Source organism: Gambusia affinis, linkage group LG20 (assembly GCF_019740435.1).
Source record: "Gambusia affinis linkage group LG20, SWU_Gaff_1.0, whole genome shotgun sequence".
NCBI lineage: Eukaryota > Metazoa > Chordata > Actinopteri > Cyprinodontiformes > Poeciliidae > Gambusia > Gambusia affinis.
In genome coordinates this window covers 4,479,976-4,506,670 of record NC_057887.1, presented here as the reverse complement: position 1 = coordinate 4,506,670, position 26,695 = coordinate 4,479,976, and the positions used below count along the sequence as shown (strand labels likewise).

Sequence of the window (26,695 nt, the reverse complement as noted above, 5' to 3'; positions counted from 1 at the left end):
CCAGGGTCTTCCTCGAGGCCTCCTCCCTTTGGGACGTGCCCAGAACCCCTCACCAGGGAGGCGTCCAGGAGGCATCCGAACCAGATGCCTGAGCAACCTCAACTGGCTCCTCTCGACGTGGAGGAGCAGCGGCTCTACTCTGAGTCCCTCCCGGATGAGTGAGCTTCTCACCCTATCTCTAAGGGAGAGCCCAGACACCCAATGGAGAAAACCCATTTCGGCTGCTTGTATCCGCGACCTGGTTCTTTTGGTCATGACCCAAAGCTCATGACCATAGATGAGGGTGAGAACGTAGATCAACTGGTAAATAGAGAGCTTTGCCATTTGACTCAGCTCTCTTTTCACCACGACAGACCAGTACAGTGCCCGCCTCTGCAGACGTTGCTCCAATCTGCCTGTCGATCTCCCGCTCCCTTCTTCCCTCATTCGTGACCAAGATCCCGAGATACTTAAACTCCTCCACTTGGGGCAGGACATCCCCCCGACCCGGAGAAGGCACTCTACCGTTTTCCGGCTCCAGTACCCTCTCGTTCCGGGGCAAACCCCAATGTACAGGCACCGAGATGGGGGGCAACAAGTATGCCCTCTCCTGCCCAGTGCCTCTCACCGAGGGCAACTCCAGAGTGGAAGGACATCCAGCCCCTCTCAAGGAGACTGGTTCCAGAACCAGAGCCATGCGTCAAGGTGAGACCAACTATTTCTAGCTGGAACCTCTTAACCTCAGACACTAGCTCTGGCTCCTTCCCCACCAGAGAGGTGACATTCCACGTCCCAAGAGCCAGCTTCTGCTACCGAGGATCGGAACCTGTCCTTTAACCCTAAACCTTAATCCTCATCCCAAATTAGACTAAACTAACTACCAACAAAAAATGTTAAATTTTGTATCGTAATGTTTGTGTGATGTGTAGTTTACAAAAACCATGGATGATTGAGCAGTTCTTGCAGCGTGGGACGCTCCTCTGGGTCTGTCATCAGGCACCTAGTCAGAATATCCTGGCAGTCTGGAGGGTCAAAGGTCAAAGTGCAACAACAGTTAGAGCTGTGGACAGAGGAGAGATTTATATATGCTATGAGAACATAGAATATAATGTTTGTCTCACTTTTGGAAAGCTTCTTGCTGATCTTCAGCTTCTTTTTGAGAAATTTGTTTGTCTCAAAATTCTTATAATGGAGAACTTCAAACAAGATCACTCCCAGTTGCCACACTGTTGTGGGTCCAGCAGAATATTTCTTTTGTGTGCAATATTCTGGTGATCGAAGAGCATGGGTCCCTAGAAAATGTGTCAGAATTAAGAGAGTCAGAAAGAAGAACAGTAAAAAGAATCTTTGATTTCTCAGAACTGATAGAAAGAAGTGGATATCGTACCTTGGAAGATGGTAAATTTCCTTCCACGGTCAAAGCGGCTCAGACCGAAGTCTATGAGATAGGCTCGTAGGCCTTCTGAGCTCCTCTCAATAAGGACATTTTCCGCTTTAATATCTCTGTGGAAGATGTTTGCATCCTGAAGTTGAATCGATGCTTCCACCAGCTGTTTCAAGATGATCTGAAAGACAAAAATGATTTGAAGCTCATAATTCTGCAGATTGATGTTGGACTTCAGTGAGAAATACATTGACTTGTAAAGATTTTCATTTTCATATGGATTTTTTTCACATTACACCCACACACTTAAATGTTTGTAGAGACATTATGAGATGCATTAGCATAAAGTTTTACAAAATTGTTTTACGGAGAGAATATTGCACTGTATTTCATTCCTCTGAATTTATCATATTCACGATGAAACAAAATCCGTAACTGAAGCAGTAACTGACAATATTTAAAAAATCCACTCGAATTTCCATCCAGCAGCTTACCTTGGCCTCCTCCTCAGTTAAACAACCTTCATGGTCATCAAGGTAGACATTGAGGTCCTGTGAAGGCATGGGTCTCTCCATCACTATGAGCAGCTCCTCCTCCAGTTCATACCAGTCCAGCAGGGACACTGTGGCTAACCGCCCTGATGAACTAGTAGTCTGATTCTGAAGCTTCATCATGATGGCCACCTCCAACGCCATCTGCCTACCGTTCTCATCCTGAAACATCAAAGCAAACAGGAGAAACCCACAATGCATCTGGAATCCGATAGGACTTAAAGTCAGTCCTAGATGCTGTTGTTCACTTACCTTGTGTTTGTACACCATGTCATTTCGAATGTGTTTGATGGCCACCTATACAATAGAAACCAAAGATTGCTCAGCAATGGGAATGTCCTTAAAGGAAATGTTCATATTTTCTGAAGTTGCTTGACGTTGAGTTATCAGTGTTTTGACTATTATGGTGAGTTCACACCAAACGCTTTTTGATTGTCAGGCACGTTTGGTTTACATTCAAAGTCTATGCGTAGGCGTGTCGAGGGCTGTTGCGTGTCCACCGTCCAGCGCAACGTGATTTGAACCGTTTGGAGTTTTGACACGTCAAGAGCGTCCGATGCACCTCCACATGGATTTAAAATGTAAACCAGCGAAACGCAAGATATGTCAAGCGTCTGCATTCAAAGTGCACACGCGTTGAACTTGAAGCGTCGGACGCCTATTTGATGTGTGGAATGCATTTGTTGTGAATGCACCATTAGAATCGAAAGAAAATTTAGCTGTCTAGTTTGGTCTTTCCAAAATCAAATTTAAAACTACAAGAACTGAAAATGTTCACAGTTGTGCAATTCTAGTATTTATTAGTAAATATTACACATCTGCACCTTTATCCTTAAAGTCTCATTGGTTAATGAAATAATTTATCTAATATAGTCTTACTTTACAGATCTGAACGTTTTCAGTTTGAGATGTTATTAGCTAAAATCACCTGAAACAGAGTCTGACTAGCCATTAGACTTTCACCACTATGAGGATATTAACTCTTTATTTACAAACTTTGACTCCTACTGGCCACGGTTAGAAGAACTATTACTGATAATTCACAGAGCCTCATTTTAAGTATTCCAAATACACCTACAGGTAATTTATCCACTTCTCGATATCCAGCAAACACAGATCCATAGCCTCCTTTTCCCAGTAGATGCAACTCAGTATATTTTTCCTGGAATTCAGCTAAACACATGAACACATCTTTAAATTTCATAAAGCATCAGAATAAACTCTGTTCACTAATGTTATCTTAGATCTAATTATCACCACACCTTAAGTCTCTCTAACAAATGCTTATATTACAATTCTATTGAGACTTAACCTCTGACCTCTTTGGGAATCCACTTCTTCTTTTGTCTTCTTGGTCTTCTTCCTTCTATTCCTCAGCTGTGGTTTCTCAATGTCCTTGTCCTCCCTCTTCAGATTCCTCTTCCGTAAATCGCCTATTCCTGAGCTGCAAAGTTCCAGGTTGGAGCTGCTGGACTCTAATAATGAAAAAAAACAACACAGAAACAGCATGAGTATTTTAACAATATTTTCCATAAGAGAAAAACATCCCAACAGAAACATAAGACTTATAGTGATGTGTAAAAACACTTGTCCTCTTGCTTTTGCACATTTTGTCACATTACAACCACAAAACTTAGAGTATATTACTGGGATTTTATAAGAAAGACCAATATAATGTAAAGCACAACTTTCAAGTGCTAAGCATATATTTATAAATGTAGATCTGAAAACTTGTAGCATGGAACTGTATTCAGCCACCCTCTGTTTAAAGAACCACTTTTTGCTGCAACATCAGATGATAATCTTTTGAAGTTTTTCTCAGTTTTGAATAATCAGATATATTCAAACCTTGCAACAGATTATCAATCTGATATCTGTTTGGACTATGACTAGGCAATTATAGGGTCATGTTTTGGAATGATGTCCAGTCTTTTCAGTCACACATATGCTTTTATCTATCATTTTGGTCTGTCAACATACAGAAGAGAAAATTAACAGACGTTTCACCAAAGTAGCCAACCTGTGCTGATGTCCACTGGCTCTTTGATTACGACTTGCTGCAGGAGCCCCTTATTCTTCCTCTCAGCTGGTGTTAGAGATCCTTCTCCTTCTTCTGTTATTTTCCTCCTCAGTCTCCTCACAATCCTCTTCTGGTCCTGGTGGCTTTTGGATGGTCCGAACATCTTAGAAACCCTGGTCCATTTTCGGCGGTTTTCTTTTTTAACCCTTTTCCTTCTCTTTGGTCTGCTGTCTTCAATAGCCTCAGCACACTGTGGCATCATGCTGCTGCTGTTGATCTCTAAAGTAAGAGATGTTGGGAATAAATAGTAATTATTTATTACATCTTTGGTCTGTCACTATAAGCCAATTAACAATTAGTTTCACCAAAGCAGCCAACCTATGAGGATGTCCACTGAGGAGGAAGACTCTCTGGTTGAAACCTGCTCTTGGAGTTCTTCCTTCCTGCACTTGGCCGGTGTTGAACCTTCTTCTTTTCCTTCTGTCATTTTCCTCTTCAGTATCCTCCTGGTTCTGATCTCGTCCTGACAGATTTTTGATGTTCCGGCGATCTCAGAGGTCCTGATACTTTTTCTGTGGATCTCATCTCCAGAATTTCTCCTTTTATTTGGTCTGCAGTCCTCAGCAGACTCACCAATTTGTAGCATTACGCTGCTGCTTGTCTCTAAAGAAAAAGAAATTGAGAAAAATTTGTAATTTGTTTTTACAGTTTGGTCTGACATTTTGGTCTGTCAACATACAGAAAAGAAAATGAACATTAGTTTGATCAAAGCAGCCAACCTATGAGGATGTCCACTGAGGAGGAAGACTCTCTGGTTGGAACCTGCTCCTGGAGTTCTTCCTTCCTACACTTGGCCGGCGTTGAACCTTCTTCTTCTTCTTCTTCCATCATCTTCCTCTTCAGTGTCTTACTGGTCCTTATCTGGTCCTGGCAGATTTGTGAGGTTCCAGCGATCTCAGAGGTCCTGATTCTTTTTCTTTGACTCTCACAGTCCTCAGCAGATTCTGTACATTGTGATGTCATAATGCCGCTTCGCTCTATATTGAGAAATATTGTGGAAAATTAATGATTGTTTAGAGTGCATGTTTAGTATTTCTGAATCACCTCACAGACTGATATCTGATCAGGGACTTTATTACATAAACTGTTGAACATTTAACTCATTTTCATACAAATTCATGTTTCTATGAGTAGCCGACAGAGATTGACACATTTCAATGTTCCTAACCAATGGAAGTTAATAAAACAGAATTTCTGAGAGATAAAAACTAAAACTCTCTTAACTATACATCAAGACGTTTATAAGACTGTTATTAAGTGTGTAAAATGACCAAACTTTTTTAGATCCACAACACTTTAAAACATTTTTTTTTCTACTATATTCTACTCTTTAAATTGCAAAATTAAGTTAAAAATCAATTCAAGATTAATGAACTTAAAACAAGTTTAAACAACTCGTCTCTTGTTAAATCAACGGCATGAACTTTAATTTCTTAATTAAAATCAATATAATTTTCTGGTTGACAACAGTTACATCTTCAACGCAGTAGGCAGACTTTCATTTTCAAGTTAAACCATCTTCAAATATTTTACAGTATAACTTTCCAAAAAACTGAAACATAAACTTGTCTTGATAAGTAAGAGTGAAACTCAAACTCATTACCTTTTGTTCTCCTCAAGGCTTGGCTTTTACGCTTCTGTTCAGATTCTTTGTCCATCTTTGTTTTTGGAGATTTCAGGGTAAATTTATTCACTACAAGACAAAGCAGGTTGAACTCTGAAAGTTACGTCTCACTCTATCTGAGATTTCTGACGAACTGAGCTCAAACAGAATGTTGGGTTCTGAACCCAACCAGTGTGACATCAGGAAAAACATTCCAAACTTTGGGTCACAAATGTTAGAATGGAAGTGATGATGCCTAGTAACCCTCTGACTTAAACCAAAACAAACCTACAGAACAGGAAAATTCCCCAAAAAAATAAAAGTAATATATTTTCTGTTAGTTTTCCAGGAAAGAGTTTGAGGAATGAATCCCAAATATTGGAGCCACACAAAGCTCTTCATTAGTTTTTATTTTCTTCACAATCTTAAGAGCTTCAGCTTTTTACTAATCAATATACATATAAATAAATATATATATATATATATATATATATATATATATATATATATATATATATATATATATATATATATATATATGTGTGTGTGTGTGTGTGTGTGTGTGTGTGTGTGTGTGGGAGTGTGTGGTACGCCTACAAATCCCACCACAGTATTTAGTTTTTTTAATTAATTTTCAAATAGTTTCAGATAAAATTTATTCTATTTTCTAAAAGAATAATAATAAAATAACAAATAGCATTTTGTTTACAGTTAGGCAAGTTCATTTGTTTACATTTATAATGCTTTCCTGAGGTGGGGACGGAAGTGGTAGCGGCGAAGCGGAACCTTCGTTAGGGGGGTCGTTGCTTCCAGGTTGGTTTTGGGATGGACTTCCGGTCTGCCCCAAAAGCAATCTGGTTGCTAAAGGCAGCGCTACGTTTAATTGCTGCTGACCCCTGTCTGTCTGTCTTCTAGATCAGTATATAGTAAAAAAAAAAAACACCAAGGCAACTTTGTACGATGTTTATATGTTGATTGCCGTGGTTTATCAATGAGTCGCGGTTTCTGTGCATCGTTATGTCGGTGTTTAAGGACGAGGGTGGTGTTGGTGCTGTACCCGCTGGCTCTGAGGACCGTTATGTTTTAACCTCTTCATGTGGGGCCGTTGAAATATAACGTCTCTTTGTAGGACCGTTATATTTTAACGTCTTTATGTTTGAGAAGTTGTATTTAGTTTTTTTAAAAAAAAGAAAGAATACAGTAAAATTACAGTCGGGTTTTGCGGCAGTTGATTTCTCCTCTCTAGTATATGTGCCCCGGTTCTCTTCGACAGTGTGAGGTTAATTTGGCCTTTCATGAAAGCAGACCAGTGGCAATGTAAAATGATTTAATGTTATATAATACAAAGGTTTTGTGTGTTTACAAATTTTAAAAAAGCAATCTGGATGCTAAAGGCAGCGCTACGTTTCATTCCTGACTCCTGTCTGTTTGTCCTCTAGATTGTTTCATCACTGTTACAGCAGTTCTGACACTCGGGACCTGTAACATATATATTTATATTTTATGACTTTCTTTTTCATTTTACTTGAACAAAAAAAAAAAAAAAACTATTTTAATGAAACAAGCATAGTACCGTATTTTCCAGATTATAGAGTGCACCTTACTATATAAACCGCAGCTACAAAGTTATTTTTAAAAACTGGAAACGTATGTATATCAGCCGCACCGGGCTATAAGCCGCATTTATCTCCTTCTCTCGGATATATATCTATCTATATCTATAGATAGAAATATATATATCTATCTATAGATATATATATATATAAAAAGTAAGACGGTGATGATGGATACTGTGTATTGTCAAAAGACCAAAAAAAGTGTCTGTCGTGGCGCAATGTGCTGCTGTATATCCGACACCCATCAGAACCTAAAGAACCAGACATCAGAGTCTCATCATCCTCAATCATCTCCTGATGCTGATATGGTACAGAACATTTTGTTATGATTGATTAAGTTTCTTAGTGTGATTTTAGTTGACTATTGTAGTTTTATTGTTTGCTTAGGATGTTGAGTTTGGATTATATTTAAATAATAGCATTAGCCAAAATGGGTTTCAAAGAACAAATCATACGAATAGATTAACAGTAAATACATAAATATTTCCTACATTACATTACTTTTTTCGTTTTATTTAAAAATGTTGACATATTTTATGAATAATTGTTCAGTGGTCACTTAATTACGGTGGCTCTGAGGTGCAAACCACTTCAGGAAGTTGAAAGCATATTTACAAATTACAAAAGCACTACATTAATGAAGAACAATTGCAAAAGCTCAACAACATTAACGTAGCACAATTCCAATTTACAAAAGCACAACAACATTAACAAAGAACAATTACAAAAACCACTACAACATTAACGAAGCACAATTACAAATTACATAAACACTACAATATTAACGAAGAACACTTACAAATTACAAAAGCAGTAAAACATTAACGAAGAACGATTCCAAATTACAAAAGCACTATAACATTAACGAAGAACAATTCCAAATTACTACAATATTAACGAAGAACAATTCCAAATTACAAAGCACTACAACATTAACGAAGAACAATTACAAATTACAAAAGCAGTAAAACATTAACGAGAAACAATTAGAAAAGTGCTACAACATTAACGAAGAACAATTCCAAATTACTACAACATTAACGAAGCACAATTACAAATGGAAAAGGTTTGTTTATTTTTGCCATGGTTGCCTAGAAGTTTGCAAGACAGGTCGCTGTGCGTCTGTGGTCAAACATGGTTGCTTTAAGGTACGTCAGTTGTCTAAGATGTTTCTTATAATTTATGTAGATTAAAATAATTTGTTTGATATAACAATGAACCTGAAGTGGACTGAAAGTACATTAATCCAGAGAGCAGCGTGGAGACCGGGGGATTTCGTTAGGACAGGTCCATAAAGATCAGAGATTTTAAAATGAATGCTACCACTGCGTAGTATATTGAAATATTAAACTAATCAATGTAGATTTTCGTTTCTTTATTTTGTTTTTGTTAAAAAATACATATGTTTTTTTTATATATAATATGGCAAAAATTATATCCCTTGAATATTGGTCGTGACATGTCACGACCGTCCATACCCAAACCTACGCCCATAGTAAGATGGATGGATGGATGGATGGATGGATATCTCCATTTGAAGTACTAGGGTATTATGACGGTTTATGTAAAGAAATTAAAACTAATTTAGTCTGTTAGATTTCATTCACACTGCTGTCTATAGCACAGTTGATATATTACATTGTAATAAATATTTTCTAAAAGTAAAAATACATAGCTAAAGTTTGACAACTATTTTAATAATAGAGAAGGTTGCAGAATATATTTATCCATCCTGTTTGTAGAGACACTGCAGCACCCACAGAGAACTTATGTTTAAAGTAGTTATTTAACTAATATAATTACAGACAATATCTGTCTGTCTTTTGTGTTTGTAGAGACACCGGAGCACCCGGAGAAAACTAATATTTAAAGTAGGATTACTTTAAATATATTGATCGATCGATCGATGTCTGTAATTTCTCTGCAATTTTCTTTATTAGTAAAATTCAGTAATCTATCTATCTATCTATTGTTTTTCTAGGAAAGCTGGAGCACCCAGAGAAAACCTATAGTTCAAACAATTCTTTGCACTTCAGGATTATTAATGACGTCTTGAAAATTTGGTCAGCTGTGAAACGTATTTCTTCATTTTGGCCTGGAAATGACTGGGAGTTTTACTGCTTCTTTTCAGCATTTCTCAGAGAGCTGCACAGATTTGACGTTCAGTGAGGGAATTCTGACCGGCATGACATTACTAACTCTCTGACGACTCAAAGGTCTGGAAACATTGCTGCTTTTGGCGTCATGTTTGTCAGCAGTATACACCGTTCTTCCCACACTGGACTTGGAGCTGCTATTTCCTGGTTCTTCTCCTGGCGGACTCTTCCAAACTTCATAATAAATGGACTGTTTTTGTTCCTGAAGCTGGGATATTTTATTTTCACGTCCAGACACTCTTTCTAATTCAATTAAGGTAATCATTTCTTTCCTTTCAAGGTCACGGAGTTCCTTTTTCTCCTGCTGTTTACGTTTGATCTGCGAATCCCACGAATCAGTCATAGACTTGGTAGCTGCAGCTTTTTTCTCTTTCTCCATCTTTTGACGGTTTTGCTCTGCAGCTACCTGATGTTTCATTTCTTTCAGTAACTTACCTTCTGTAACCTTCTTTTTTCCTTAGGTCTGACAGTTGGTCGTACACTATTTTCTTATTGATTTCACGACTTCTGATTTCACGACTTATTGTTATGCAGATGACACAGATATATTTACCAATGAAGAACAACTAACTGCAGGTCAGCCCTCTGTTTTCAAAGCTTTTCCTCCAAAAGTACAAAGTCGGCAGCTTCTTTCTTTTTTATATTATCCAGATTGTCATAAACAGTCTTCTGACGATCCTCTAGAGATTGGACCTTTTCTGGAACCCTCATCTCACGCTCGTCTTGTGCAAACTCTGACGTGGACTCAGTCTGGTTCTGTGTGCTGAGTTGCTGCTGCTCCTTAGTTTCCTCAATTTGTTGCAGCCTTTCTGCTTCTATCAGGTAATGAGACCCTTGCATTTTAGCCTTGTCCATTTCTAGCTTCTTTTGCCGTTGATATGCCACTTGACTATCCCAGGCATCAGTTAAAGACTTTTGCATCTCAATTTTCTTTTCCCTCTCCTGTTTCTCACGTAACATTTGGAGAAACGCCCGCCTAGCGATTTCGTTATTAATCTTTCCTGCTCTAAAACCTCTTTGGCAATTTCTTTTCTCTTAATTTTCTCCAGATTTTGATAGGCCATCTGGTTACGTCCATCTTGAAATGTATCTATTTTAGGGACTTTTCTCTCCCTCTTTTGATTAATATTTTCCGTTTGAATACCATCACTAACACTCTTATTTTTATAGGCCGTCTTCTTGCAACTGTCTTGAAATATTCCATCACTAGTACTGTTACATTTATGCTTTTGTCTTTACAATTTCTTCTGTTGGATTTTTAATCACCTTTATGGCGATTTTCTGGTGTCTTTCTTCTCTTGAAAGATGACAGGACTTTTTAAACCATTTGTCATGTTTGTCTTTGGGTGCTTTTTCTCCATCTGTATCAATTGGATCTAATTTCATAAGTTCCCGTATTTGAGCCTCTTCCATTGCCTTGTTCTGTCTCTTTCTCAAAATTTCCACATCCCGTTCGTAAGCAGTTTGCGCTTTAGGTTTCGGTTTTATTGTCCTGTTTATCACACATTTGATTTCCACAGTGTGCAGTTAACAACTTCTTTGTTCGTAGCATTTCTTTTAGTTTCAGGATCCATGCCACACATTTTATTAGCTTTGTCCAACTGGAAAAGTACATTTGCAGCTTTGTGGTTGGACACACTTCTTCCAGGGCAGCTGCACATGTCAGGATCTGATGTTTAACCTCTGGATCAGCTTTCAAATGGACAGGTAATTCTTTAATCACTGCTGTCATAAGTGCTATTGGACCTTGCTGAAAACTAATAAGCACACCTAATAAGGCGCTATTCAAATCTGGTCCCTGTAGCAGCTCTTTGTTCATTGATGTTCCAGCAAACATTGCAGCACAATCAAAAACAACCCGCAGTGTTTTCTTACGGGGGTGGTAGACCCCATGATGAGGTACATACCACGCTTTTCCTTCCTCATGTTCCATTTGGTCTTGTGGTATGATTTCTGAATGCCCTTCCAAACCAACATTATGCATAAATCTATAGCTACTTACAGGTTTTTCTTGACCCATAGTTTTTAGCAAGATTTCCATTTTCTTTCCAGGTGCATTTAACTGCATCATCAAAGCCTCTGTACAAAATGTTGCAGAGCTGCCTGGATCTGGAAAGGCATAAGTCTCCACAATCTTTGTCCCGTTTTCCAACTTTACTTTTACTGGGACGACTGACAGAACACACTCATTAGACCCGGCCCCAGTGTAGCTACCAACATTCAAAGATACAAGAGCATTTGAGATTGGTGACTCTTTACCCTTAATCTTAACTGCTTGGTACTGCTGCTCTGTTGGTTCAATATGCAGAACTGTAGGGTGACTTTTACTACGGGTCAGGCACGTTAGACGTTGTGGACAGTTCTTACTCAAATGCCCCTTCTGTAAGCAACCAAAGCATAACCTTTACTTTTAAGGAATGTCACCTTTTCTTTGTTGGCTTTCTGCTTGAATGAATCACATTTTTCCACACAATGATTTCTATCACAAAATAAGCACCGAGCTTGAACTACCTTTGTAACCTCATGGCTAAACTGGACCTGTTTGTCATTGTTGTGTTAGAAACTACAGCAACAGAAGTGGCAAAACTGCTGCTTTTAGTTTTAAAAGGAACCTTTGATGGGTTTAAAGCCATCTTTTAATAAAACAGACCAAGCCACTGTCTTGTGTGTCTCTGTGTTGCCCTGCGACAGACTGGCGACCTGTCCAGGGTGAACTCCGCCTCTCGCCCGGGACGCAGCTGGAGAGGAACCAGTAACCCTCCCGACCCCATTAGGGAAGAAGGGTGTAAGAAAATGGATGGATGGATGGAACATAATAACTATATAAAATATATATATATATATATTATTTTTTTTTTAAGTTTTCTTGCAGTAGCTTATTTGTCTTACCTTGTGTGCTTCTTGGCCTGTCTCTGGAAAAGGGAGGAATCTCATCAGAGCGCCGACTTTTATACAGACCGCTGCTGACTTTTTTTTCCCCCTCCAGCAAAGACACTCGACTGTATCTGTATGCAGTCTGTGGATAAGAGGATCATGTACTTTTTCTTTTATCGATCAGAGAAATACGCCATCAATTAATTTATGGAAGTATTTTTTATTTTTTATTTTTATTTTAGAGCTTTATCAGTACCGTAGTACAGACCACTACTGTAACTGTACGCATATACGTTTGGGTCATGTGATTTAAAAGTGGCGGTCCAAAACTTTGAGGACCTGATATGTCAAGCGTCGTTACAAATATGGTCAAGATGTGCGTTTTTTTAAAAAAATAATAAAAATAATAATAATAATAACAATAATAAAGTACATAGTGATATTAATTATTCTACTGTCAGCTGTCTTGGTGTGCGCTCGCTCGGACACGCGTGTTACTCTAAGTTTACATCTACAGACTCCCCCCTCCGATCAGCATTTTTAAAGATAAAGATCTGAAAAGTGTATTTGTATTCCATTCCTTATGTCCTTCTCCTCCAGGAATGGGAAAAAATACAACAGAATAAACCTAGTGAGAACCTGATGAAGTTTAGAGTAACTTTGGAGGAGCTGCAGACAGCCGCAGCTCGAATGGGGGAATCTGTTGGCAGAATTATTGTTATTTGTGCACTCCACCAATCTGGCAAATAGAAAACTAGTGTTGAAAGAGAGACACGTTAAGTCCTGATCATAGTTTGTCTGTAGGCACCAAGTGGGAAGAAGGTAATCTGCCTAAAATATTTGCCTACAATGACAATATATAGTGTTAAAGAAAAGTAGTAAAACACTTCACTGTGAACATCACTTGATGCATCTCCATGGTGAAACAGGGCGGTGGCAGCATCATGCTGTGAGGAGGACAGAAAAGCTGATTAATGGAAGATGAATGGAGGTACACATGACAGTATTGTGGGAAAATTTGTACTAGAGGCTGCAGTGGCCTTGAGATTGTGATGGAGATTCACCTTCCATCAGGACATCAATTCAGTCAGTTGCAGTGCAGGTTTGGATCAAATTATTACTTTTGCTTGTCACTGTTTTCTCTCTTATGGTTGAGTAAAAGTTATCAAAATAACCCGAGGTTTGGATGTTATCCCCTAATGCCCTCTATGTTATGCACATTTTAGCTTCTTCCTTGGTGCTCCACTGGTTATTCAAGATCACAAATCCTTTTTTGGTTTAATGGAAAAGCACAATCTACTACCAGCTCCAGGGACGAGGGTCAAAGTTCAGAACCCTGACTTGGCTGGTTTTAGAAAACACCTAAAAAGTTTTAAAAATCACTTTCCAGTTAACAAGGATTTATTACCAAATCTGTAGAAGGAGTAGAGTAAGAATGGTTTGAGGATGTTGGAAGACTTATATATGTGGGGCAGGGGTATGATAATGCCACATGCGGGGGGAAAAAAGCATCAAGGTAACGTGGACAGAGCAGGCCAGACTTTGTCCAGGCTGATGGAAAATTCCACCCTGGTCTCTGGCACCTAAATGAGTTAAGTGCATCAACATTCTTTGTGAATAAAGTACTTTAGATTACTCTTAGTGGGACTACTAATGAGAAAATGCACTGGCTCATATTTATGCTGGATTAATAAAAGAGTGGAAAAACCATAATATCCTAACTTAAAAATTGAACATCTGAAAAAAGAAAGAAAGAAAAATATCTGCTGCTAATGTTACTCATTAATGAAAGAAACTGTACGAGTGTGCTCTTTGTACCAGACAGCAGGCGGCTGCAAAAGTTCCAGAGGATAAAGGTTCTGGGTAGCTTTGATCGAAACCCCCCCTTTGTGTTGAGCTGTGGAAAAAACCCGAAAAAAAAACAACCTTCTCAGCAAGTGAAAGTGCATGGAAAAATTTCACAGGCCATGGAGTGATTTCAAAAGCTCATAGTTTCGACTCTTAAAGCAACATTCACATTTACAGAAGCTTCAGGTTGAGCTGATCATTTGCCTCCTTGAAATTCCCGCAATGAGGAGAATACACTGCGAGAAATCAGCACCAGGGGGCGCACTATGGTGCAGGTGTTCTATCAGATAGCCATACATGTCAGAATAGCAGCTGATTTAGCTAGGGGAACAGAATGGACCTTACCAAGCTCCGCCCACAACCGACCCACGTGACCGCAAGTCTCACAAGCAAAGCCTCTAGCGCATTATTTCTATGTAAACATGACTCCATTAGTGCATTATTTCTACCGGATTTTCGCAATATATCAGCTACTACAATGGACAGAGGAACTAACAAGTTCATGTCATCATCTGGGAGGAGGTTACTGGTTTTTCAGTCACAAGCTGGTTGCAAACCTGAGGCCAGCAGGTGTCAGTCAGTCAGTTATGGTAGATCTGAAATTTGGTTTGATGACCTCAATATGAGAAGCTACAGACTGATAAGAGGAACCAAAGAGCTCTGTTAAGGTAAAGAAGCCATTTGTTTGTTAAAATTTTATGAAATATATTTGTTCTATTTGATGTTTGTTGTGAATGACGTATAGTCACAAACGAACAGGGTAATTAGTCCAACGTTTAGAAACTACAGCGGCTGTAATGAGCCACAGCAAAGGTAAACAAAGGTAAAATAACCCGAACAGGTGATCAACTCAAAACGACTCGTACCTTTTTACTCTGTCTCTCTTTGTAGTTTAAGCACACCTGTTACCGTATCAACCGCCTGCGCCCCGCAAGACGAGCAAAGATTACGTTAAAATCATAACATTCAGTCCGTTACGATATCAAGTTTCCAGGCTTGATATTTATTTCTGGATTATTAATCAGCGCTTCCCTGAACACAGCGATGGTTGATTTACTAGCTGTACTTGGTGCTGGAGTGGCTAACACGAGTAACAGTTTAGTCCAAAGCCTTTTCTGCTAAAATAAAATCTTTGGTGTGTGTCAGATACAACACACATTGCATATTGATCTGTTTAGCTAACGTAAGACCGTGTAGCAGACAGGCTTCAAGGTGTAGAAGTTGTATCAGAACTGCTATTATGCTGTACTTAGCTAACGGGAAGCTCGTGTTTGTGAGACGGCCACCCACGTGACCACGTAGAATGGGCATCAGCCAATGAAAAGCGGCCCCTCTGGTAAGGTCCATTTCGCACAAGACCGCCTGAACCATCATTTGTTTACATGTTAGCAACTCGCTAACCGGCTTTCGTCAAAAGTCTTACACACAAAATAAACCTAGATATTTTATTTTGTCATTCCTGGGCCAAACATAATGATAAAATCTCAGATCATGAACTTATTTTATTAAATTCAAATTATAATTTACATCACACCAAGCTAAAATAAAATAGCTAAGTTTGTTTAGTCCAGGGGTCGGCAACCAATGGCTCCGGAGCCACGTGTGGCTCTTTCATCCTTCTGTTGTGGCTCCCAGTGACTTTGGGAAATAGAATATTTTATTAAAATTAAATCATTAAAAAATTATAAATTAAAATAATTTTAAAATAAATGTCTAAATCTGAAGATTATGGTAAACTTGTAACATTAAAACAAAAAGTTTTGAACATTTTTAGCACCCAAAATATACGTCATGTCCGCCGATGTGCGACAGGCATTCCTAGCATACCCCACATGTCTGACAGACCGCATTTTTTAGCTCACTGATTTATTGACTTTTTGACCCTCGCCTGGAAGAAACATTATGAATAAATCTAAGAAAAGGAAACATCCTGAAGATGGCAGAACATTTAATGCTACGTGGACAGATCATTTTGCTTTCACCGCTGATGAAACTGGTTCACCAGTCTGCTTAATATGTGGCGAAAGACTGGCAAACAACAAGAAGTCAAATGTTGAAAGACATTTCGAGAACAAACACTCTGTCTTTGCTAAAAGATATCCCGAGGGAGAGGAGAGAAAAAAGGCTGTTTCGGAGCTGATGCGGAAGGCTGAAGCGAAATAAGTGAAATAGTCTTTTTTTTTTTTTTTAATTCAGGAGGACAGGTGACCGCACACACGCGATGGGACACAGAAGCAGACTGCACATTTTTCGGTTTGCATGGTTCGTTCAGTGCCGGTGGATAATATTTGAATAAGTTTTGATTTTTTATCTCCTGAATAAGAGGAGGACAGGTGACTGCATTCTGTTTCTATTTTTCCTTCAGTGCGGGTTGGGTAAGTTTCGGTTTTTATTTCTTAAATACAAAGACCCAAATAGGGTATTTTGTTTGCAATTGAGCAAAGTGTAAAATGCGTTTTGTTACATGCAGAAATAAAATTTTGTGTTCTCTGCAGCAGTTCGTTGATTTCATAAACGCAACATAGTATCGATTTTTGTACATAGCATATAGGTTTTATATATATGACGTCAAAATGGGTTGTGGCTCCAAGTGCTTTCTTTTTATTGGGAGGCGGTCCCAAATGGCTCTTTGAGTAGAAAAGGTTGCCGACCCCTGGTTTAGTCCATCAGAACCAGAACCGCGATGTTCTGAGTTGTTGTTGCTGAGTCACGCTAAAAATCAACAGAAATGACTGCAGGTGCTGCGCTTCAGACCATACTACACTGGAACCGAACCGAATAACCTGTTATAGAGAGCAACTTGCGACTGGTAAGGGACGTAAGATGCACTTGGGGAACTATATCATATATCATGAGGGCAAGGAATAAATTGGCTAAATCTACAAAAATCCTGTTCCATCAAGCTATCAGGTACGCTATCAGAGCCACAACAAAATATTCCACAGCAGTCAAACTTTTAAAATTGAGCACATTTCTCAAAGAACACATTAAGTGTAATCAGTAATAATAATACTGTAATCAAATGAAATATTGAAATAGTATATTTTATGGAGAGAGCACAAACACTTCTTTCCTTGACCGAAGCAGACTCGGAAGCAGAAAGTTCCAGAAGCTTCCACGACTTGGTAGTACGTGGCAGCCAATCAGAGATGGTGCTTTTCCCGCGTCTATGACGTATCCTGCTGCTGACCAGTCAGCTTTGCATAGCAACGATTTTAAAAAATGCAAACATCACAGCTGGCTGGCAACTTCTTTACCTTACGTGACATAGATAATCAGGTGATTGACATTTTCCATGTGTATGACGCTTCAGCTGGCGTCAGCTTTGACGTGTCAGCTGATGCGGGCTTCTGTTTATTTTTATATATATATATATATATATATATATATATATATATATATATATATATATATATATATATATATATTTATTATTATTTTTTATTTTTTTTAATGTGTCTGTAGTTGTCTGGTTGTCCAGTCGGATCTCGTCTCTCCGCCGTTGACAGACAAAGTCGGACATGTGTCTCTTGCCCAGCGAAAAATTTGCTTCCTGGGTCCTTCTTTCCAGGTCCAGTTGACTCTGGCCGTGCACGGATTCAGCGCGTCTCCCTCTGCCTGACAGCAGAGGAGGGAGAGATCCGGGGTTTCGGCACCAAAATGATAGGTACTTTTCCTTGAACCTATATAAAAGAACCACAGACAATGTATATGAATTTTATGACAGAGCTTTTGCAAAAGGAGAAGTCTCCGATAGCAGCTTCTCCAAGCCGTTCACAGAGAGTTCTGAATATCCGTCCACGCGAGCCCCTGTTTTATTGTCAAAGAAAAACAGCCAAGGGGGCAGTTAGAAAAAACAGCAGAGGTCGTAAACCATGTAACCTAAACAACCAGCAACCCAATTCCAGGTGTGATAACTGATCTACGATCTGAGCCCGGTTCAAATCTCGGTCAAGCTGTTAACTAGACAAAATACAACTGCTCACATGAAGATAAACAGACAATCCTGACCTCCGGGTCAGTTAATACACACATAAGGAAGAGAACACTTTAAACAGACTGAATGTGAATGTGATGTTTCAGTAGGTCTGTTTGTTAGCCTGAGTTGAATTTTGTTACTTTGACCTCTTTTATGGGCCCAAATTTGTAATTTGTTCATGACTGATCCATGTTCGTTGTTTTGGGTTCAATAAAAAAGAAAAAGACACTTGAATCTAAACTTGTGCCTGAAACTCCTTCGACTGCTCAGATCACAATTGGTGTCAGGAGTGGGATCTTTCGCTGTCAAAGGCTCATTTCTCATTAACGACGAGAAATGAGAACAAAAATTATTCCCATCGCACATAAACTGATCCATCTCCAAGGATTTGATGGCGGTCTTCTCGGTATGGGTCGAATTCCTCTTTCGATGAGTCCAATCCTGTGTACACCTCGACCTAGAAGAGAAACATGACTTTCGAAATCGGGTAAGCGTTCCATTAGAATGACAATCTCCACAATTTCTTGAAACACTGTTTTGTATTGTATCTGCTCTTTGAAGCAAAAGGTCTGCATGAGTTTGCGCATGTATTGTAACTGCAAGCGCATCTGGATTTTGCAAAGTTAACTCAAACATATTTAACCGCCGTTTTAGAAAGTTTAGATAAGCAATTATTGCCTCTAAATCTTCAATATCCATGGTAGCTTAGTCTGTCTTTGAAATGAGAGACTAAACCCAGATTCTTTGCAGATGTAGTGTCTAGTTGTAATGTCACAAGTCAGTGTAGAGATATGTTATGACATCATTGTGGCATCATGTTTTCATTGTCCCGGTTCACACTGCGAAAACAATCCTTGGAAGGTTTCGAGAACTTTAGTTTTGTGCTCTAATGATCCGGTATATGGCCTGAAAGTTCATAGAGGTCAGCGGGTGGTGTACAGTTTTGTAACTTTCTTTACCACGTAGAGTAATAAAAACGTAAACATATCTGCCTGTCTGTGCAGCATGCCAAAAAGAATTAGCCTAACCAAGAACATTTTCCAGTGCAACATATCTTCGCTGGAGCTGATGTATTGCTGTACAATGTCAAACACATTTTCATGACTGTGACAAAAACCGAACTGAATCTTATTCCTCTTCTGCAAACTAGCAAAAGTTGCCTTTCTTGTGAATGTGCTGCTGATCTTTGTTTTGAAATCCCTCATCATTTCTTTCTAAGATCTCTAAAGGCAATAACCTGCAGACTGACATCCAAGGCGTCTAAATACGATGAGTCTTTCTTTAGACTTGAGCTATTTTTTCACAGCGTGTGTTTGAGTGTGCATGCTTAGGAGTTCATTTTTTAACCATCATCCATGTGATTGCACTTAATATTTACATAAAAGAGGGCATTTCTGCAAATCGTCAATGAGTTGTAGTGACGCAGTCGGTGGAGATGACGCAACAAGTATGTGGTTTGAGGTGTGTGACGCTCTGGTTAGCCTTAGTGGCTTCTTGCTGGTTTTTGTGAGCCAGATCCAGACGCTCCATTCGACAAACTTTTCCATCGGCGACTGTTTGGTTAACCCGTGTCAGACTGTGCCCTCTTTCTGCAATAACAGACCAACGGTCTTCCCAGCACATGGCGACTTTCCAGATTTCAGCATCCTTTTGCTGTTGCGAATCACAATATGCTGAATAGCACATTTACGACCAAATTTGTTTTATGGTTGTCCTACTGTGAAGAATATGAATAAGAATATAACCGAAGAGAAGCAAAGTAAAATAAGTTGCTACACTGTTAATATGTGAGTGGTGGATAGATTTTGCACTCATCAGCTGTTTTCGGTTTTGCTTACTGAAAACCAGTATACTGTATTGAAGCTTTTATCTTGAAGTGTTCAGATATATCTTGGTGTGATTGCATTGTGTCGTGTCAGTACATTTGCTTCTGCTGTTAAATATGTTAAAGATTTTTAATTAAATGGGGAACGCAATTGAAACCGCTTGGCGTCATTTCTGATGCGTGTGTGTGAGACAAATTATTTTCACTGTTGACCAGATAGTAGATGAAACGTTTATCGTGTCAGGACAGCACACTGCCCCGGCATCCTCTCTATTAGGACATACATAAAAATACAAAACAAGATATGATTTAGCACTTGCTGTTGAAATCATACATTTGAACAAACTGCAAAAACATGAAAACAAGGACTTTTTAGTATTTGTAACCAGTGAATTATGTGGTACAGAATATTATGACTCATCTCTTTGTAAATAAAATTTAAGATCATGATTTTGACAACAGCTTCTTCTTATTGCTTGGGATGACCTTTTACCTGCTCAGACACCAGGCAACGGTATGTATAGTAAAATGTAATTGGAAAATTTTTGTTTTAATTTCTTAGTTTTCCACGAAAAGCATAAAACATTGTTCATCATTTCTCTTCAGTGCAGTCAGTCGGGCAAATTTCTTAATTCGATTCAGTTGATTTATAAAACGCTAATTTACAATAGGTAATCTCAAGACCATTTACAAAAAAAAAGTCACTTCTATTCTACTTATCAAACAACGCGGCAATTTAAATGTATTATTTAAGTCAGTAAAAAAAAAGTTATCAAAGTTCAAAATGCAGATTGCATCATGTCATTGACTTGTCGTTGACTTGACTTGTTTATACGCTTCTCCCTCTTCAAATCACTTTTACCCTGTAATGACTGATTTGATCCATATTTTCAGGAGAAGTCTGTGGAACCAACATGAACATTTGCTGCTTTCTATCTTTGTTTTTTTCTTTCTTAGACTAGTGTAACCTACAACTCACAAAAACAGGTTAATTAATTTAGTATATATATATATATATATAAGAAGTTGGGCCTAATCAGAAGATTTTAAATTCGAGAGAACCCAGGTGTGAGCAACAACAGAACACACTCAGTGTCTACAAGAAAACAGCAAAATTTAATATAATAAACAATGGTGGATCCACATTTAAAACAGACAAACAAATACTGCGCGCTTTTAAAAAAAAAATAAATAAATAAATAAATTGAATACTTCGGTCTCCAATGAGTCAATTGTTCAGTCTCAGTCTCTCAGCTGGTGACCAGTCGGGTCACTATCTACCCGTGCGCCTGGTCCTCTGGGCTGGGGCTCGCCATCCAGGTTCAAGAGAAGAGGGTCTTGGAATCTTTGGCTCTCCAAGCCAAAAGTGTATCAAACAAGCTAAAACAAAAAACCTGACCTATAACAAGGCCAAAGTAAAACATGTTAGCACATAAGATGCCAGCATCACTAAAGCTTAAGCTATATTTAATAATTTCTCAAGTTCTTCTTATTGTTTTTCTTTCATGTTGTACAACAACAAGTTAACAGAACACAATTATTTCCAACATATTAGTAAAACTAAATAGATTAGCTTATATGTGGTTAAAAAAATATATAATATACATTCAATCTTAAAATAAATGCAATTACATAAAACAAATACAACATACACAACAATAACAATACAAAATATTTCAATTCATTTCATTTTATATAAAATTTGATAATTTAATAAGTATTTTAGCCAATTTTCACCAAATTTTCTTAACCAACGGTCGAACGCGTGCAATGACTCACCGATGCTCCGAGCTGTCAACGGCTATTTTTCGGTGTTCAGCTGTTTACAGGGGAAACTCTCCGAGATCTAATAAAACGAATTTAGTACTTTGAATTACATATTCAGTCAATTTATATTAATATTGATTTCCTTACCAACCTCCAGATTTGTCAATTTCTTTCAAGCTCTTTAAGGAAACAACCGTCAGCTGTTAGCTCTCAGGCGTTCTGAGCGAAGCAACCGTCAGCTGTTCTCAAGCGTTCTGAGCGGAAGCAACCGTCAGCTGTTAGCTCTCAAGCCTGTCTGCTGCGCTCCGAACGAAACAACCGTCAGCTGTTAGCTCTCAAGCCTTTCTGCTGCGCTCCGAACGAAACAACCGCCAGCTGTTGAAAGGGGCGGGACAATCAACCCCATTGGCCGACGCGAAACCAGACCGCGCCAGCCATTGGCTGCTCAAACCGCCAACAGAAACTAACACTAAAGGCCTATTTCACTTTTTTTTTCTTTTTTTTTACGTAATTACCTTTTAGTTCTTTTGGTAGAATAAGACATTGAATTAACATCTATTATTATTCTTTTTTCTTGTGTTTTTAAACACTGGGTTACACTAGGATCACTACAAAACGCTGATTGAACTCTGAAATTAATAAAATGTCATTCAGTTAATCATTCAGTTACTATCACTGTGTCACAGAATCAACACGACATTGACTCTTGCCATCTTTAAGATGACTAGAACAAACTCCTCACAGCTGAATCTGTGGTGTTGACATTACTTTATTACAAATGATAGTAAATAATTGGAAATATAAAAATCTACCAAGCTAGAGCTTAATCCGTTATTACCGGACACAACTGGAGTTCCATAAAGTCTCGTAGTAAAAGTCACATCAAGACACAATCAGAGAGCATCATGCTAAACCGATCCTCCGCACAAAACCATCCTCCAACGTTTGTTTATCGTGTCAGAGTTTTAACAAGAAAGAAAAACACGGAGTACAACTGGTAAAATTGTTGCTTTATAAGTCAGTTGGAAGTGTACAATTTATCTTTACGGTTTTATGTAACAGCATACTAATAAGCTACATTATTATTATTGATGAATAACATCACAGTGAAGACAAATCCTAATCATGCATCAATACTGGATCTGATCTTCCTCTGCAGCCCCTGGATTAACAGGAACAACTGATGTTTGTCTGTTCTGTAAGGAGAAAAGAATCAAAGTTTAGTTGGCTTTAGATTGTTGTTCTTTAGCACACAAAAATGATAGAGCACTTAATAAATTCAATAAAAGTTGTTCATGTACATTATACTCATTTAAACCAAAAAGGAAAGGTATTATTTATACTCTACAATTCAGTGTAGAATTCAGTTTTTAAAGAGATACAAATTTTTTTAAGTTTTCACAAACCTTAAAGTCTCTTCAGCTCGTGGAGCCGTTTCAGTGAAGTTAGAGTTCATGGAGAGAAACTTGCTGTTCTGTTCGGTCAACATGTTGCAGATGTCAGAAAAATCTGCTGTCATGTCATGAGCTGGGGAAAAAAAACAAAAAAAACAAGTCAACAAACATGTTTGCAGAAAAAAAAGAAGTGGCATCTATTTTCACCTAAGACTTATAAAATAGTTTCATGATTTTGGTTACACCTGTAGAATTTAAACTGAGGTAACACTGAAAAATAAATTGTTTGGTAAATAGTTTGAAAAAGAGGAGATATTAAAGACACGCTAACCTAAACGGCTACAGATGCAACCATTGCTGAAAATGAATCAAACTCATGTAACATGGTGTAATGTTTCACCTCTCTGCAACACTTTGAGTCACCAAGCTTTATTCTTTTTTTTTTTAAACCCTCGCTATTTGATCAGTAGAAAAAACAGAAACATAACATTTACTCACATTACATCTGTAACATGACTAGAAGAAGACTCATTGTGTACACTGAGGCCTATGAGTTCAGCCAGAATTAAAACATTCAGGATTCCCAAACATGCGACCACACCGAGGCCGAGCCTCTTTGGAGCTGCTCCAACCTTAACAAAAACCTTAACATTAGCAAAATTGAATAACATACATACTAGATTTCTTTGTAACTTCATTCTTACCTGTGTGATTAGATGCAGTTTGTCCAACAGGTTCCATATTGACGTAAATTTCCTCCATCACTTCAGATTCTGCGCTGGATTTTAACATTGACTACAAAATCCACTGCAGTCGTGGAACTAAGTGAAAAAACTGTGGAAAAGATGTCTGGTATTCAACATAAAAAATAAACGTAGTTTAGAGATAACAACCAAATAAAGAAATTCATGAGTTCACGGCTTCAGTATTATTTTCTTAAATATCTTGCACAACATCAAATTCTTGTTCTGTATCAATGAATATTTATTTCTCTTTTCTCTCTGTTTTCCTTCAGCTTGGGTAATCCTACTTGTAATAAACACATTACACTTTTCTATGGGTGAAAAAATAATTGACTCTTTCCATCTTTAAGATGATGCAAAATTAAAAATAGCTTTGAATTACTGATATAAGGATGAAAAATACATCTGATGTTGTTATGTTCCTGCTCCTTGTGTCCAAAAATATTTCCTAAAGACTAATAAATTGTTGGAGCAGATGACCGGTTCCCTCCTTGGTCATGTGGACCCAACAGTTTTTCAGTTCTCATTCTGTCCTGATAACTAGTCACAGCCTTGCTCTCAGTAAATACAAATATCATCTTTGCATTTTTCTTTCTAAATCCTCTTTTAACACTATTTCTTGTCCAGTAGCAGAAATACTTACATTAAGAAAGCACAATGCCAGAATTGTATTATTACCAAACTTCTATAACCGCTGGATCAAATAACTATGGAATTGTACGTATTTATTCATATTTTAAAGACATGTACTTTTAGGACTGCCATCTAGTAAAAAAAAAAAAAAAAAAAAAAAAAAAAAAAAGCTACATGAGCAGCTGCATGAGCTGACCAGTACTGTCTAAAGCTCAGTCACCGTGTTTCCTCATCTTCTGAAACAGCGACCAGGCAGATCAACCATTTGACACACAGTTTGCTTTGTGAAGCACTGCCTCACTGGGAGGGAATCAAAAGACTAACATACCAATCAGGTGCAAGTTGGGCGGGTTAAAGTAAGAGAAACCAGATACTGCATTCAAAGCATGATGAAGACCAGCAAGCCAAACATTCACATATGTACCGATATGTAGAAGAATGTCAGTAGATATTTCATTTCTCTGAGTCAGTACTGTTTGTACAGGCAGTTTTAAATATGAAACTGAAATTGTTTTTTTATGCAAAATTTTATTGAATGTACTTAGATGAGTTCATATATGCTTTAGGTATTAGAAAATAAACAACATAAGACAAAACTTTTTCTGATTCTTATAATTCAAGTAATGTAAAGCAATACAACAATGTACAAATGTACCTAATGGGTTCCTTTTGAGTAAAGAAAAAAAACAAATTACAAATTTAGAACATTTTTGTTCTCTGACATGTCTACCATAAAAGCACTAAAATTCACCTCTGTAGTAACATGATCAGCATTTTGCTTTACATTTCATAAATGGTGAATTTTTAAACTGGCACGGAAGCGTATTGCTGTCACAGGAAAAAAAATTGAGCGCTATCACGTTATAACGTCATATGTATCTTATTAAAATGTGATACATATTTTAATATGTATCACATTAAAAAATGTGATATTTTAATATCACATATTAAAATATGTGATATTTTAATATCACATATTAAAATATGTGATATTTTAATATCACATATTAAAATATGTGATATTTTAATATCACATATTAAAATATGTGATATTTTAATATCACATATTAAAATATGTGATATTTTAATATCACATATTAAAATATGTGATATTTTAATATAACATATTAAAATATGTGATATTTTAATATCACATATTAAAATATGTGATATTTTAATATCACATATTAAAATATGTGATATTTTAATATCACATATTAAAATATGTGATATTTTAATATCACATATTAAAATATGTGATATTTAATATCACATATTAAAATATGTGATATTTTAATATCACATATTAAAATATGTGATATTTTAATATCACATATTAAAATATGTGATATTTTAATATCACATATTAAAATATGTGATATTTTAATATCACATATTAAAAATATGTGATATTTTAATATCACATATTAAAATATGTGATATTTTAATATCACATATTAAAATATATGATATTTTAATATCACATATTAAAATATGTGATATTTTAATATCACATATTAAAATATGTGATATTTTAATATCACATATTAAAATATGTGATATTTTAATATCACATATTAAAATATGTGATATTTTAATATCACATATTAAAATATGTGATATTTTAATATCACATATTAAAATATGTGATATTTAATATCACATATTAAAAAATGTGATATTTTAATATCACATATTAAAATATGTGATATTTTAATATCACATATTAAAACATGATTGCCTTCTACATAAAATGTTCAGCAAATACATCTGAGCCTCCGTTATAATCTTTATAACCTGTCAAGGCACCGTGGGGTTCAGGAATTGGATGATGTGTACGACCAAGAACCCAGAGCAGGTTAGGAGTCATGTTGCTTCAGTTCGAAGTGGGTGATTGTCCCAGCCACTGCAGAAAGTATCCAGATCATCCTGCAGACATGGCAGGAAGACTTGATGGCAACAGAAGAGGAGTGCTTCATTTGAAATGTCCAGGTATCCCTCTTCTTTAAGGTAGTGTAGCACGTCATAATAGATGCACGTTACAGCCGTCCACAGATCTCTCCACAGTCGCTCAATCCTTCAATTATGGAGTAATAAACAATTAAAAACTGCCCTTCAAATCTCATCATATTGAAGACCACACAAAGCTAATGTTACTATAGACATTCAAAAGCATCACATATTGAAACTTGTCATTTGTACAAACCTTTGATTGTGCACACTCTTCCCAGATATAAAACTGCTTCTTCCTGCTCCAAACGAT

The 26,695-nt window shown here is 37.3% G+C and overlaps 1 protein-coding gene and 1 long non-coding RNA gene across 2 annotated transcripts; both read right to left on the bottom strand.

Annotated features, from left to right (window-relative positions):
- Positions 1-307: 307 nt before the first annotated feature.
- Positions 308-5,704, bottom strand: LOC122823460 (serine/threonine-protein kinase 33-like). Its single transcript, XM_044103119.1, has 11 exons — positions 5,598-5,704; positions 4,714-4,971; positions 4,313-4,597; positions 3,935-4,213; positions 3,234-3,389; positions 2,993-3,087; positions 2,167-2,211; positions 1,858-2,076; positions 1,367-1,544; positions 1,101-1,271; positions 308-1,001 (listed from the first exon to the last, which is right to left on the bottom strand). Exons 1-11 carry the CDS (start codon positions 5,650-5,652, stop codon positions 910-912), a joined length of 1,833 nt encoding a protein of 610 aa, XP_043959054.1. The 5' UTR covers positions 5,653-5,704; the 3' UTR covers positions 308-909.
- A 15,367-nt stretch (positions 5,705-21,071) lies between these two features.
- On the bottom strand, positions 21,072-22,234 carry LOC122823046. The gene is made up of 3 exons (XR_006369275.1): positions 21,814-22,234; positions 21,675-21,741; positions 21,072-21,294 (listed from the first exon to the last, which is right to left on the bottom strand). It is a non-coding gene; the product is annotated as an uncharacterized LOC122823046 (long non-coding RNA).
- Positions 22,235-26,695: the final 4,461 nt, after the last annotated feature.

What these genes read in the sequence shown, in the direction of transcription:
- LOC122823460 (XM_044103119.1), bottom strand. Translation starts at nt 5,652, where the DNA reads ATGGACAAAGAATCTGAACAGAAGCGTAAAAGCCAAGCCTTGAGGAGA. An exon ending in CTCAGTGGACATCCTCATAG is followed by an intron (nt 4,598 to 4,713) that starts GTTGGCTGCTTT and finishes CTTTTTCTTTAG; the next exon opens with AGACAAGCAGCAGCGTAATG. An exon ending in TAACTGAGGAGGAGGCCAAG is followed by an intron (nt 1,545 to 1,857) that starts GTAAGCTGCTGG and finishes TTTGTCTTTCAG; the next exon opens with ATCATCTTGAAACAGCTGGT.